Source organism: Thunnus maccoyii, chromosome 12, assembly GCF_910596095.1.
Source record: "Thunnus maccoyii chromosome 12, fThuMac1.1, whole genome shotgun sequence".
Taxonomy (NCBI): domain Eukaryota; kingdom Metazoa; phylum Chordata; class Actinopteri; order Scombriformes; family Scombridae; genus Thunnus; species Thunnus maccoyii.
In genome coordinates this window covers 12,546,729-12,560,504 of record NC_056544.1, presented here as the reverse complement: position 1 = coordinate 12,560,504, position 13,776 = coordinate 12,546,729, and the positions used below count along the sequence as shown (strand labels likewise).

General features: G+C 42.8%; 1 protein-coding gene across 7 annotated transcripts in view; it reads right to left on the bottom strand.

Annotated features, from left to right (window-relative positions):
- The window catches only part of LOC121908437 (receptor-type tyrosine-protein phosphatase S-like), a 67,691-nt gene that overhangs the window by 10,538 nt on the left and 43,377 nt on the right, over positions 1–13,776 (bottom strand). For 4 of the 7 annotated variants that reach the window (XM_042428448.1, XM_042428450.1, XM_042428449.1 and 1 more), the window contains 16 exons: positions 12,949–13,328; positions 11,509–11,710; positions 9,611–9,747; positions 9,260–9,404; positions 6,730–7,047; positions 6,417–6,610; positions 6,232–6,258; positions 5,817–5,934; positions 4,947–5,609; positions 4,097–4,191; positions 3,011–3,264; positions 2,660–2,747; positions 2,242–2,460; positions 1,187–1,344; positions 380–391; positions 36–148 (listed from right to left, as the gene is read on the bottom strand). In XM_042428448.1, the coding sequence (XP_042284382.1) occupies positions 36–148; positions 380–391; positions 1,187–1,344; positions 2,242–2,460; positions 2,660–2,747; positions 3,011–3,264; positions 4,097–4,191; positions 4,947–5,609; positions 5,817–5,934; positions 6,232–6,258; positions 6,417–6,610; positions 6,730–7,047; positions 9,260–9,404; positions 9,611–9,747; positions 11,509–11,710; positions 12,949–13,328 (3,123 nt within the window). The remainder of the gene's footprint in view (positions 1–35; positions 149–379; positions 392–1,186; positions 1,345–2,241; positions 2,461–2,659; positions 2,748–3,010; positions 3,265–4,096; positions 4,192–4,946; positions 5,610–5,816; positions 5,935–6,231; positions 6,259–6,416; positions 6,611–6,729; positions 7,048–9,259; positions 9,405–9,610; positions 9,748–11,508; positions 11,711–12,948; positions 13,329–13,776) is intronic. The other 3 variants (XM_042428453.1, XM_042428454.1, XM_042428455.1) reach the window with 1 other exon arrangement.

The window sequence follows — 13,776 nt, the reverse complement described above, 5'->3', positions numbered from 1 at the left end:
GTGTTTGGGTGCCAGTGTGGGTACACGCTTCGTACCGGGAGTCTGGAAGTTGATGCGTCTCATCTCCACAGGGTCTGTTGGGTGATGGGCCATCATCTCTGCATTACTCAAAAGGCTCTTAGTTCCGGGTTCAGAGTCCTTGCGCTTGCTGCTCAGACACCAGTGAGTCAAAAGAGCAATTAGCACATGCAAACATCCAGGGAGAGAAAACCAGACTCAGTACTGACACATGATTAGCATAGCTACTTAATTCGAGTAAATAGTGCATTAATAGATATGGCGTTTTACGGCTTTGTACGAGTTTTCTACACAGCATTTGGTATCGTGTAATTGCTGTGGGTTAAAATGAACAAAGAGCTTGACATTGGCTTAATCTTACCTGTCAGGTTTGCTGCTTCCAGTGAAACAAGAGCAACGGAAGGAATAATTAAAGGAAGAAAAGGAAGGAAATAGACAGATTGTTAGAGAGGAAAATCAATATTTTGCATTAGTATTCAAAAGGTTGATGGTTTGCAGCAGATATCACAGGCCTACAGCAGGGTTGGACTGTTTGATAGCTGTCTGAGGGGAGAACAAACTTCTAAATTGGAACAAATTTGATGAATATCAGACTGAAAGTTGAGTATTTGTGGGACGACAGCAGAACATTAAACAATCCTGCTCCGAGAAATATCAGATGCAGCAGCTGTTAATGTAAGTTTGATAGACAGAAACTTCATGTGGCCTTGAAGGATAAAGCTGGCAACATTCTATATTTTTCTTATTGTCGACAAATTCCACAAGACCATAACCAACAATTAATTTATCCTACAGAATTAAAAACTATTGTCTGATTAGCAAAAGCCCCATTTATTGTTTATTCTTCTATGCCATAGAGCTCCTCCAAAAAACATAAAAAACCCACATCAATGAGCTGCAATGTTGCGTTACCATGAACATGGGCATGGTACGCAGTACAGATGAACTATAACTATGAGTCAATCCCACATCCACCTTCATGCTACTGTAAATACTTACTATAGTACCAAATTTATATTAATCCACTGCTGAAAATAGTCCCCCCCTAAAAAAGAAAAATATAGGATAATGCCAGCCTTATCATTCATAATCAAATCATCATAATCAAGTTTTGCCATTTGCGTCATCTGACTAACTAACTGTCATGGAGCTCATCTGTCCCACTCACTTTTTGTAAAGAAGGATAGCAATGACGATACAGATGATGAAGACCACCGCCAGGACTGGTCCCACCACCCAGATCAGACCATCACCTGCGTCGAGGGGCTGTGGGTCTGAATCTGGGGCAATCACTGGGTCTGTGTAAGGGCTGGCCACATACATCTTCTGTAAACAAACATCAAGGGAAAAGTCAGGAAAAAGAGCACAAGACATTGTTTTTGAGTGTCTATTTTAGAGACCCTAACAGTTTTAGTAGTATGACAAGAGAAGAAGATTATCAAAAAGTGTGTGTTTCTCTGTATTTTTCATTATTTTTTTGTCACAGTGAACAAAATAAAATGAACACCTGACGCTAAATTGCAATTCAATACAACAATTCCACAGACTACTGCATGGCCCCCAAAAATGACTTTTAAGAGTGGAATCCAACATCTCAATAAATCTCAATAAAATACAGTATCTTTCTAAGGCAGCATTCACTGCACAGAATTGTATTAGACTGAACAGGCTCTCCTGTAATTGTGACCAAGCTCATTCACATGACTGGTTTTATGTGTATACATGTGTATGAAATTATATTTGATCTGTTTTAGACAAGATATACAGTATGTAACTAAGTTTGCTTGTGTCAAAAATGTTATCATAATTGAATAAAATGTATTTTTATTAGTTCTGAAGGACTTCTGAAGAGCATCCCATGGGCCCTAATAAAAAAAAATCTAATATAAAAGTAAAATCTATCCTAATTCAAGTTGTATATTTATTTGTCTATTTCCATTCAAATACACACATATACCGGTAGTGCACAACAGGGCAATATCTCTTCTACTGCCACAGTAGGTACACTCACTCTTTATTAGCGGTGGTGATGGAAGTGCGTGAAGGTTATTGCCTTTTGCTTACAACACTTTGACTGACATGAATTTTATTGTTTGAGCAGCAAGGCTATATTGATTACAATGTATAGTGACAGCCTGAAGGAGAGAGACACGGGGAGCGGGGGAACGAGAGAGCGGTTATAAACACGGAAAGAAAAGAGATGTGACACGCCAGCTTTCGTACCCCGGTTGTGGAGTTGAGCTCAGCCAGAATGAAGAAGACATACTCCTGCCCCGGCTCTAGAGCTCGATTCTCAAAGCCTCCGTAGTCCAGCTGGTCCCCCAGGGTGAAGAAGGCCGGTAGGGTGGCAGGTGTGAAACGGGCTGTGATGTAAGCCCGGCGCAGGTCCACCTGCTTCTGCTGCCGAGAATCCCTCTGCCTTTGACTGATGTCTTTCAACAGCTGAGAGACAGAGAAATGAGAGAAAGAAAAAAATGAGACATTTCAATAGCAATGACTAATGTTTAAACACTGATATTGGATTAAAGGGGTAAGTGTTGCCAGGAGTTCTAAGTGATGGGATTGTGTATGAGTGTTTACAGGTCCTTTCCTCCTTCCAGGCACAGACATCAGTGAGTGCTGTCATTGTTGTGGTTCTCACCTCTTCTAGGTCCATTTCATCTGGGCTCTTGAGGTGTTTGATGACGCCACGGGCTCTCCTCAGTGGAACCACCACAACATAAACATTTCTGTGAGAGCAAAAGAGGGCAAACAATATAACTCCATCTGCACTCATGCAATAGCAGAAACCACTGGAACTACTTTCATGTGTTTCTTTGACAACTTATTGCACTAAAAACTGAATCTTACACATCTTGTCAGTCAGTTATTATTATCGTCATGCCACACACCTTAAGAGATGGCAATCATCTGACCTGAGTACAGCAAGTCCCACTTACTGTGAAAGGAACTTTCAAAAACATCTCTGTACAATTCCCTCTTTAAATCTTACTTGACAGGAGTGCGAGTCTCAAGCGATGGCAGGATTATGGTGACTGTAGTCTCCGTGTCACGGCTGTGGTCAATCTCGGGGCGGCGGATGGTGATTGGTGGGGAGGTCTTGGCAGTGATGCGATGGCGAAGGCCTCCCATGTTGCCCTCAGGAGCAGTGATCTTGAAGTCGTAGCTGGTGTCAGGCTGAAGGTTTGGGATGACCGCCTTCCTCAGTCGAGCATCCACCTCCATCTTCTGGCGGTTATACTCCACCTGAAGGGTGGGGGAGGGTTAGTGAGGTTAGAATATTAGCTTATTAATATACTGTATGCTGATGATATACAACTCCACTTTAACCTTTTAACACCAACATCCCTTTTGTGGAAGTTCTGCCTAAATTTAGACAAATCGACATATTCTTTTTTTGTTAGACCTTGGGAATTAATGGAGCACTACACCGATTTTACACATGAAGGACAGTTTACTCGTCATGTGTCTAAAAAATAACCCTGATGTTTAATGATATTTTTTCAGACTTAGGAAAGCTCCAGAGACACAGGACTTGAGCTTGAAGACCAAAGATTTAAAACAGAAAGTTTGCTTTACAAACTGGGCCATGGAGTTTTAAAGATGTGGGCATTTACCATGCAGGGATGGTCAAATGAAATTATTCTATTGGTTGCATTTTAGGAAATGTAGGACCCAGGACTTTTGGAGCTTGACCCACACTAGGGACTAAAGAGCAAGATAGATATCTTGGCCTGTGCTGCTTGGATTTTGAAAATTCTTTTTAAAATTTTTCTCTTGTGAGTCCCCCAACTTTATGGACGTGCAATTCTAAATCACTGGAGTGCTCTTTTCGCATTTGGGTTTCATGGGTTTATTACACTGATGGACTTCCACTCTGCCCCACTTTGAATGTAGGGAGACATCACATTTTTAAGGTTTTTGAAACTGAGGATGGTAAAAGGTTAACACTTCGACAGTTGGCAGTATAATTCAGGTTGGGGCCATGCACACTAAAAATACAGAAACTTAAGGTTATGTTTAATGTCAAATAAGGACACCACACATGTATAGTACATGCACCAGGTGATGAACGTACAGTAAAGCGATAGGGGTTGCTGCTCTCTGGAAACTCCCACGTCATAAGAACACTGGTCTTAGTGGCCAGATTGACTGAAAAATTCCTCGGCACATCTGGGAAGCAAACAACAAAAAGAAAGAGAGTCACCGGTAATGAAGCATTGTATTCAAATCACCAACTCCTCTGCTTTCCCACTGGAAACCTGGAAAAAAGGAGGCCATGTCAGATCTGTTATTGGGGGATCTGTTACTGGGAGAAGAATACATGATGGTTAGGAGGATGGGCAGGTGATGAGGAGAGTGGATGGCAAGAGTAGTAAGTACAAAAGACAGACAGGCTGCAGGAATGTGACATGCCACATTCTCAGTGTACGGTTGTGTTTGTTAGGCTCAGAATTCAGCATGTCAGCAAAGGCTTCGGAAAAGGTGGCAGTGGAGGTTTATCAGATAAAAAAAGCTTACCTGTAGATACAGCACCAGGCGCCAGTTTTCACTTTAATTCAGACTGGACACTTACCTCCTGTATTACATACTGTATATCCAAGCCCTGTATTGACTTTTACCTGAGGGTTTGTGATAAGCAGTGCTCTTGAGGCAAGCATCCATTAACATTCAGCCTGCTTCCACTGGTGGTGAAGGGTAGGTGATGAAGGTAAGTGAGTGAGTGGAGGAGATTGGGGGGAGTAGCTGTGCTCCCCTGGACTTTGCAGTTCTTAGCCTCTCTGAGGTGCACAGGTGGGGGGCCGACCTACAAGAACTGGCCCAGACTTCATTTACTTTAGTGTTTTGGAGTGAAATCCACTGTAAGGGGAGCAGAGATGTGAAGCTGAACCAGTGCTTAGAAGGTGAAGGGGGTTCCCCTGCCCTACCTGTTTCAAAGGCCAGGGTTTGGCACACCAGAAGTGGGCTGAAGGGGCCTGGCCCTGCCTTGTTGTGGGCTCTGAGTTGCACTTCGTACGCTGTGCTGTGATTAAGGCCCAGGATGGTGTAGCTGGACTCACTTGCTGGTACTGTGACCAGGCGTGGGGGAGCAGGAGGGGCTGGTAAGACAGAGGGGCCAGGGACAGCGGAGGGTTTGGGGCCTGCGGCCTCTTTGTAAGCTATGGTGTACTCTGTGATGACGCCGTTGCACTCCTCTGGGGCAAGGGGCAGCCAGGAGAACTGGAGGGAGCAGCAAGTGGCATTAACAAAGTCAGATATTTTGGGGTATCCCAAGGGTGGAAACATGGGAACTGTTATTTCCTGCTGCACTAAATCTCCATAGCCTGCTCGGCTCTTTGCTGAGAGGACAAAGACGTAGGAGGAGCCTGGGGAGAGGTTTCTGACAGTGAAGTTCTTCTCCCGATTCGTGAAATCCACTGTGGTGTCTAAAGAGGTATTCTTCAGGCCAAACTGTAGGCGGTAGCCCTGGATTGCCACTGGAGGCCCCCGGCTATCAGAGTCTGACTCAGAGCACTCCAGCGGAGGAGCCCACCGCACCACCACGGATGGACCCAATCCTGGACGAACCCAAAGGGAGGGGGGCCCCGGCACTGCAAACAACAGTGTAGGCAGCAGAAAATCAATTTTAATATATATATGTATAAAAACGCATGTCATGTAAATCTTGTAGAAGAATTCAAATTGATATGGCTGTTATTTACTGCTGGTTTCTTGGTGCAACTTACTGTAAGATCAATTCCTGAGTATGTTTGTTACTAAATCCAGTACACTGAACTGTACACTTGGCATATGCTTACCGATCCCTGGGGTCTGCACCAGCTTGGCTTTGCTGTGCGCTCCATCCCCTTTGGTGGTGTATGCTGCCACTGAGACAGAATACAAAGTCTCTGCTTTCAGACCTCCCAAAATCAGCTCCTTTGGGAGAAAACACATAACAGCACCATCAAATACAGCTCACTCATTCCTTTTCATTTGAGACAATACACAGATCTCTTCATTTTCTTTTTTTTTTTTTTTTTTTACAGTTGTGCATCAGTGAGAAATTCTAGAAAAATATAACTTGTTACATAAGAGAGGCTAATTAAATCTCTGGTGGTCAAACTTAATGAGGATTTCATAACTGTCTCCATATAATGTATTGGGTGCATTGTTCTGTATGTATTAATAGTGAGTTCATTTATAATGAGAAGAGGATGTGTAGTGTGCACTCACATATTGTGTCGAGTCATCCTCCTCCATCTTATCCCACAGATGAGACACACCCCGCAGGCAGCCGAGACAGATGAGGCAAGGAATGAGTTACCAGGAGTAAGGACCAAAGGAGAAAGGCGAGGAGGGTGTTTAACGATAAAAAATGACCATCATTTATTCATTTAATTATTCAGTTATGATGTCACCTGAGACTCATCCAATAAGAGGTCTTTGATCCGTGGAAGGTTTCGCGATTCGCCACTCTCTGCACGGCTGAAATGCACCTGGTAGCCACGGATCTGGCCCTGCCGTAACCTTGGCAACACAGAGCGCCAGGTGACTCGCAGTGCTGAGGAGTTGAGCGGCTGGACGTCCACCTGACGAGGGGCTGCACCAGGCACTGAGCACACACACATATACACAAATGCACATTTAATTAAGTAACCAACTGTCTAGCCAGTAAATAATCAACTGAACAATCAATACTGTTTAGGTCTGATCTACGGCACTCACTCTTACCATCCTCATCAGTTCTGCAAAGCACAGCTGGGCTGTTGGGTCCAATCCCCTTTGCAGTGGAGGCTGCCATGGTGATGTTGTACCAGCTCCATTTCTCCAGCCCCTCTACCACTGTCTGCCCCTGCCGGGCTGGGATAGGAAGCCCCTTGACCTCCTGGCCCTGACCTCCACCTCCTGCCCCAGAAACTCTCTGGTATCTCAGCTCATAACCTGCCAACTCGCCATTCTGGCCCTCCATTGGAGGCGGCCTCCAACTTACTCTCAGCGAGGTGGAGCTGGCACTCTCGCAGGACACACCCTCGGGAGCAGCTGAGGGCTCTGATTGGATAAGGGGCAAGGAGGGTAATTGGCAAAACGTTTAGGAAGGACCCGAGAGAATGGGGTTGAAAAGCAAGAGAGGGGAAAAATACCAGCAAAAGGATAGGAGATAAGGATAAAAAAGGAAACAATAAGAAACTGAGGTAAACTGAACCGAAAGACATAACACCAGGACTAACATGACTGAGGCAAAAAGGGGGGAGCCACCACATAATGTAAAAGCATAATGTTAGGCTTAAAACTTAATGAAATAAACCAGAGACAAGAGTATCGACCCTGAATGGACAACTTAATTATGTCCGGGGAGAATGTGCATCCGATACCCAATGATTATATTTTATCCTTTGGCCATAGCTAGTGGCACAAAAGGATCCATATTTATGAATGAAAAACAGATAAAGTCTTTCTTTCTAAAGCAGTGATGCACAGCTCACTGCACAGGAGCAAACACAAATATATACATTTCACAACACTAGCCCCCACGGTGGCATAATCCTTGAGTCCTCGGGATAATAGAGCGGTCTGAGACGTTCCACTGCTGACTAGGGGAAGGTCTTGGGCTTCACAGAGGAAAGAAAAAACAAACTAAAACAGACTCACACAGCACTGAAAGGATTAAGGAGGCTGGTAAAAAAAAAAGAAAAGAAAAAACAGGTAGCCCGGGAGAGAAAGGCACTCAGACGGATATTGAAAGTCAGACTAGAATGATGAATTGTAGACAAGCATAGAATCAGAAGTAGTCCTAGTTAGGCTGGGGTATTTACTGTAAGAAACGTGTATAGAAAGCAAACACAGACCAGAAATCACACACCTTCATCCCCACAGATTTCTAAACATAACAGTAGGTATCACTCACCCTATATGATGTTCCTTAAGTAACAAACACAATGGCGAGCATGGCTGAGGAGTCCGGGTTTGTGTGTGAGCTTGCAAGTGTATAGCATGTGTGTATGTATGGGAGTGTAATAGTCATAGCTGACAGGTTCAAGTATCTATCCACTCAGCCGTACAGCCAACTGTTCTGTTGGCCTCGGGGGACAATCTAGATGTGCACCAAAGCTTGGCGATAACAAAGCGCACATAACCTCCCTGGGAAATGAATTCTGCTGCATGAAATAGTCTGCTTATCTGGCACCTTCCCTTTCCTGCACCCCCTTGCCACCTCCTCCGGTGTACCACCTTGGTCTACCTTTCTTTTATGAAGGTAAAGAGTGAAAGGAGACCAGCTGAAAGAATTTAGCACATTTTGTACCCAGCTCTAAAAAACGATCTGATTGTGAGAACACATGATGCATTCTTGTGTTTGTTGAGTTATTGTAAATAATTGACAAAAACTTACCACTGATGTGATACAGCGCCCGTGAACTGCAGAACTCTTTTCTCAACCACGGCTACCCTATTAATTCTTTTCCTTGCACCATTTTCTCTGTTATCTCTGCATTTTCTTATTTTTATTCTTGAGATCAGATATAAAATTTCTTGATATGTCAGAGAAAAAGAAAAAAAGTGGAATTTATGTGACTCTTATCAGCTATCAGAGATCATGCAGGAAAAGAGAGAAAAGGAGACAAGAGAGAGAATCCAAGTTTAGCGTGGATAAAATACAGACTAGCCGGCACTTACCTGTCAACATAGCAGGCCACCCACAATCCTTTAATGCTCCTCACCACTGGCTGCTAGCCAATAAGTGGCAGACAGTTTCGCCCTTTCAAAGACATTAGACACTGATAGAGTGGAAAAAGTGAAAGGTAGGGTGAGGAAAAGGAAGAGTGAAACATTAATCGGTGCTCCATCTCCATCTGTCATGATGTTTTGGCTGTGTAAGAAAGCAAGAGGCTGAACAAGGGAAGACAGGCACGGTCAAACATAGATGGATGAATGGGACGGGGGTTTGGACAGATGGGTTGATAAACGAGATAGGTGGAGAGATGCAAAGATGGTTCCCAGGTTTTACCAGGTCAGAGGCTGAGGACAATGTACTGCGAGCTCTGTGTGTGTGCGTGTATGTGTGTGTGTGTATGTGTGTGTGTGTGTGTGTGTGTGTGTGTGTGTGTGTGTGTGTGTGTGTGTGTGTGTGTGTGTGTGTGTAGGACAAAATGTTTGCATGAGATTTGTGTACAAGACTGAAACATAATACAACTGAAGTTTGTGGGATTTGTGTGTATGTGTGACTGCAGGTACAGTATGTGAACCCATTCAAATTGAGACGTACTGGCTTGTGATGTCCTCTGCACCAGCTCATTGGTGAAAGCACCGATGCCTTTGTTTGAGATGGCAGCCAGGGAGAAAGAGTACTCGGTGTTCGCTTTCAGACCCTCCACTGTGTAAGAATTCCTCGGCCCGAAGGTCAGCTTCTCCTACGAGAGAGAAGCAGAGAACAGAATGAGAGAGTGAAAAAGAATACATTAAAGGAGAGCTGGAGAAAGAGAGAGATGAGACTATCACCAGAAGGAAAAGTGGTGCTGGATGCTAGGGCTAATCTTTTTTCTGTCCTCTTATCCCTCTGTCTTGTTAAGAAATCCACGCAGCAGACAGATTCATAAAAGAGTGTAAGAGGTCTTACCAAACTGCCATATTTGACAGGCTTGTAGAGGAGCTCATAGTTGACAATGCCCTCCTTGGTGTAAGCAGGCTCCCAGGTCAGCTCAATACTGGTGTCTGTCACTCTACCCACTTTAAACTTCCCTGGTTGGCCTGGGACTGAAGGGGACAGAATCAAACAAAACCAGTCAGAACTGAATCTTATCAATAACTCAAATATATCTATAATCTTCTACAGGCTTGTACATTTATGTTTCAAAAGTCCTGAAAACCTAATTTCTTAATCAACTTTTCTACTATATGAGCAAACTATTAGCTGCCAATGTTAGAACAACAGTGGTTATTTCACACGAGAAGATGCTGTATTTGTGTTTTTTCTGTGCCCTTGTGAATGATTTGAAGAGAACAGGGCTGTACTAGAAAAAAAGACAGACACACACACACAAATAATTATTCGTTTGTGCTCTGTTGTCCGCACACATCTGAAAAACAACCATTACTCACGTATACATGAATAAATGAAGACCACCACTTAGCTGTGTTATCTATGCACGAGCATGCAAGATAAAATAACTCATTGCCTCTATTACAGGGTTGCACAAATATCTACTGATAATTATGCTTAAACACGTGTAGGTGATGTCAGTTATTTTTATGCACCAATCAGAATATAGAAATGTATTAATGGAAATCAGAATCTGGTGACAGTTGGTTGTTTTGGTCACTCAGTCTCGATAAAGCAGAGTTTTGTTTTATTTTTTAATATAATTTTAAGGTTTACAATTCATTCTTGACTTTGGAAATAGCAGTTGACAAAGCAGCTACTTAACCACAAGGTCAATTAAATGGCTTTTCTGGAGCTTTTGATCATATCACATGATCATGATCAGCAGATGGAGCTTTCACTCCAACATAAACGCTCAGTAAAAATTTAAATTAGAACATTTACAATCCCATGACTACTGGGCAAACTCCACCTGCTGATGAAGATCATGTGATGTGACTGAAAGCTGCAGAACAGCTACTAAATGGATCTAAGATTGTTTTCTCAACTACTATTACTTATGAACTTATAAATGAGGATTTATTTCTAACCATAGGATTTTTTTTTCTAACTTAAGCGGTGATTGTTGCTTATTTAGTCACAAATATTAAATGTCATAAAGAAAAAATTATGGTTTTAAATCAAGTTTTCAGATGCCTTTAAAGTCAGAGAGGAAGGAATCTCACTGATTCTTGATGTCATAATGTGCACCTTCTAAAACATAATTCCCCCAAACCCTTGTATTATCTGTATTTTTGTATATTTACATAATCTCATTCTTTGAGGTGCTGGAGAATGGCAGACTTTTTAGGGACATCTTATGGCGTAACAGTAGCTCAGCCTACATAGGAATTAAAACCAGTAATACCATCACAGATTGTTGAGTAATAATCTCTTTTCTAACTCCCATCAAATAAAACCTGCAACTTCACAGCAGCTGTCACAGCGGCATGAGTAGCACTGAGGTACAAGGGGCATTTTCGGCTGTTAATCCCTGTTTCCTTTTCATAAGTCTCCACAGTTCTGTCCCAGCAGGTAGAATTCATTCATTTTGAAGAACTCATATTTTCTAACAGGTCAAGCATATTTGCAAAAGCATTTCACAGAGGATTGCTTCACAGACTTAAGTCAGACATAAGTCACCTGAATAAGCTACTTAGCAGTTTGTATACATGCACACACACCAATAATTACTCATTTGTGCTGTGTTGCACATGCACATCTGAAAAAAAACACTACTCACCCACACATGAATAAATCAAGACCGTTACTTAGCTGTTAACGGTGCATCAGCAAGCAAGATATATATATTCACTCACTTACATGTACTTCTACCTTCTCACTTTCACAGTCACACATTCAAACACAACACTGACCTCCTGGCATGACTTTGACATGGACGGGGTCCGAGAAGGGTCCGTCCCCTACGGAGGTGAAGGCTAGGACCTGGATGGTGTAGGTCTCTGAGGTCACCAGGTTCTGAATGGTGGTGATCACGCTGTCCTGAACGTTATGGATCTGCCACTCATTCATGGGCCGGGACGGGTCCATGGTGTAGTATACACGATAGCCCTTCACCTATAACAGAGGAGCAGAGAGAGACAGATAAAGCTTTAAGGTCATCAGTGACCCGGCTGTATTAAGTGGTCTTTCGCCTAATCCCACGGTCCTGCATGCATGGTAATCCATAATACCTTCTTTCAACACATAACCAAGTAGAATTGATCACAGCTAAGGTCATCATTATTGATTTATTTTAGTCTAGGTCCTGTGGGTTAGTGGGTTCACTGTTTGTTACAGGTCACTGTCACAAGGTGATGTCATCACGTCTCTGAGGCTGTTGTGCATTTGACCCTGATAAACAAACACTGCCCTCACTTTAAGGCTGACAAAACCATCTCAAACACAAGCCGTGGATGTCCTCAGATCATAGCGCTTAAGATATAATCACTATACGTCCTGCCATGGGATTTGTTTTGGGGCATCCGAGAGAGAATGTAATCCTACCTCTACGCCACTGCCACCGCCCTTACCCCCAACCTCTACCACCTATCCTGTTATTACTCTTTAATATCTATAATCCCCATATGTGCTCGATTCAGTCTTGTACTTTTATGAACATACTGTACAGTTAGGTAGGCTAGAAAAGGAAATGGGCCTCCAGAGGGAGTGCTCTTAACTTAGAGCGGACAGTCCAATTACTTTTTTTTCTTTAGAGAGTGGGAAAGTAGCAAGGGAGTTACAGGAGGGAAATCTCTGGCAAGAGACAGTCCCTGTAAAGGACATGAACCTGCACATTGGAATAAAGCTCCCAATGGTGAATTTTATTAGGGCTTTAATGTTTTAACCTCATGGGGTCTTTGTGCAATTTTGAAATGTTGTCAGTTCGTAGTCAGCGGGGGTAAAAGTAATTTAAAACGTTGGGATTATAGCCTCTCTGTCTTGGTGGTCAAATCTACTTATTCCTGTTTTATTATATGTTTATGACTGTTTAACATTACAGCACAGCAATTAAAATTTTAAAGGCTAGAATTTTATTTTTAATCAATCAAAGCCTTTATTTGTCCTCTAAGAGCAACTGGTTGGGCAGCAGTGAAACATAAAACACAAGATAAGACACAGGTTAATTTGCGAGATGGCAATAAGTTTTTATAGCTTTGGCTAATGAGTATCAGTGATTTGCTGTTCATCAGCCTATTTAGAACATTCTGCTAAAAGTAAGACAAGAATACAAACAGATAAAAGAAATGTAAAATGTCAGTTTACTATTTCTACTACTGACAACTGATCAAAAATAGCTGTTTCAGCCATCCCACCTGCCCATTGGGTTCCTCCGGTTCCTCCCAGCGGACCATCACCGTGTTCTGAGAAATTATGTGGGCCTGGACGTTTCGGGGTGGGCTGGCTGGTGCCTGCTCTCCAGTACGAGCCTCCACACGCATTGAGGGAGGGCCCTGGCCGATGCTGTTGAAGGCCGACACTCTGATTTCATACTCTGTGTTGGGGTACAGTCCCCCGATGCTGTAGCGGGTGGTAGTGATGCTGTCCACTGTCTCGTACTTGCTGTCCGGGCCTTTGGCTCGGTACTGAATGATGTAGTAGGAGACAGGGTCGGGGTTGCCGGAGTCCCAGGTGATGGTCACACTGGTAGCTGTGGTCTCTGTGACGACGGGTGTGCCGGGAGGCTTTGGCAAAGCTTGAGATAAGAGAGAAGAAAAAATTGTAATATTTACTATATAATACTTACTGGTCTCTGTCCATAATGTACATCTTGTGTTTACAATGGCAATTACACAATGACATACTATAGCTGCATTGATTTGTACTGTAATGTGTATTTTTTTGTTTATTTTATATCTATTACATCCCCTCCTACAGTACTATCACTACCCCATTGTTGATTCTGTACATTTGTTTATCTTTATATTCTGTATATGTACTTTTGCTAGTGTTTGCACTGGTTAGATGATAAACTGCATTTTTTTTGTACTGGTACTTACTGATGCAATGACAAAAAAGCTGAATCTAATCTTATCTGATTTACGTTTCTGTCCAAATCAAATTACAAGAAAAAAATATATTCCACACTGCCGTGCATCTGCGATAAAATCACAGTAATGAGGGTTGCCTGAATCATGCTTATT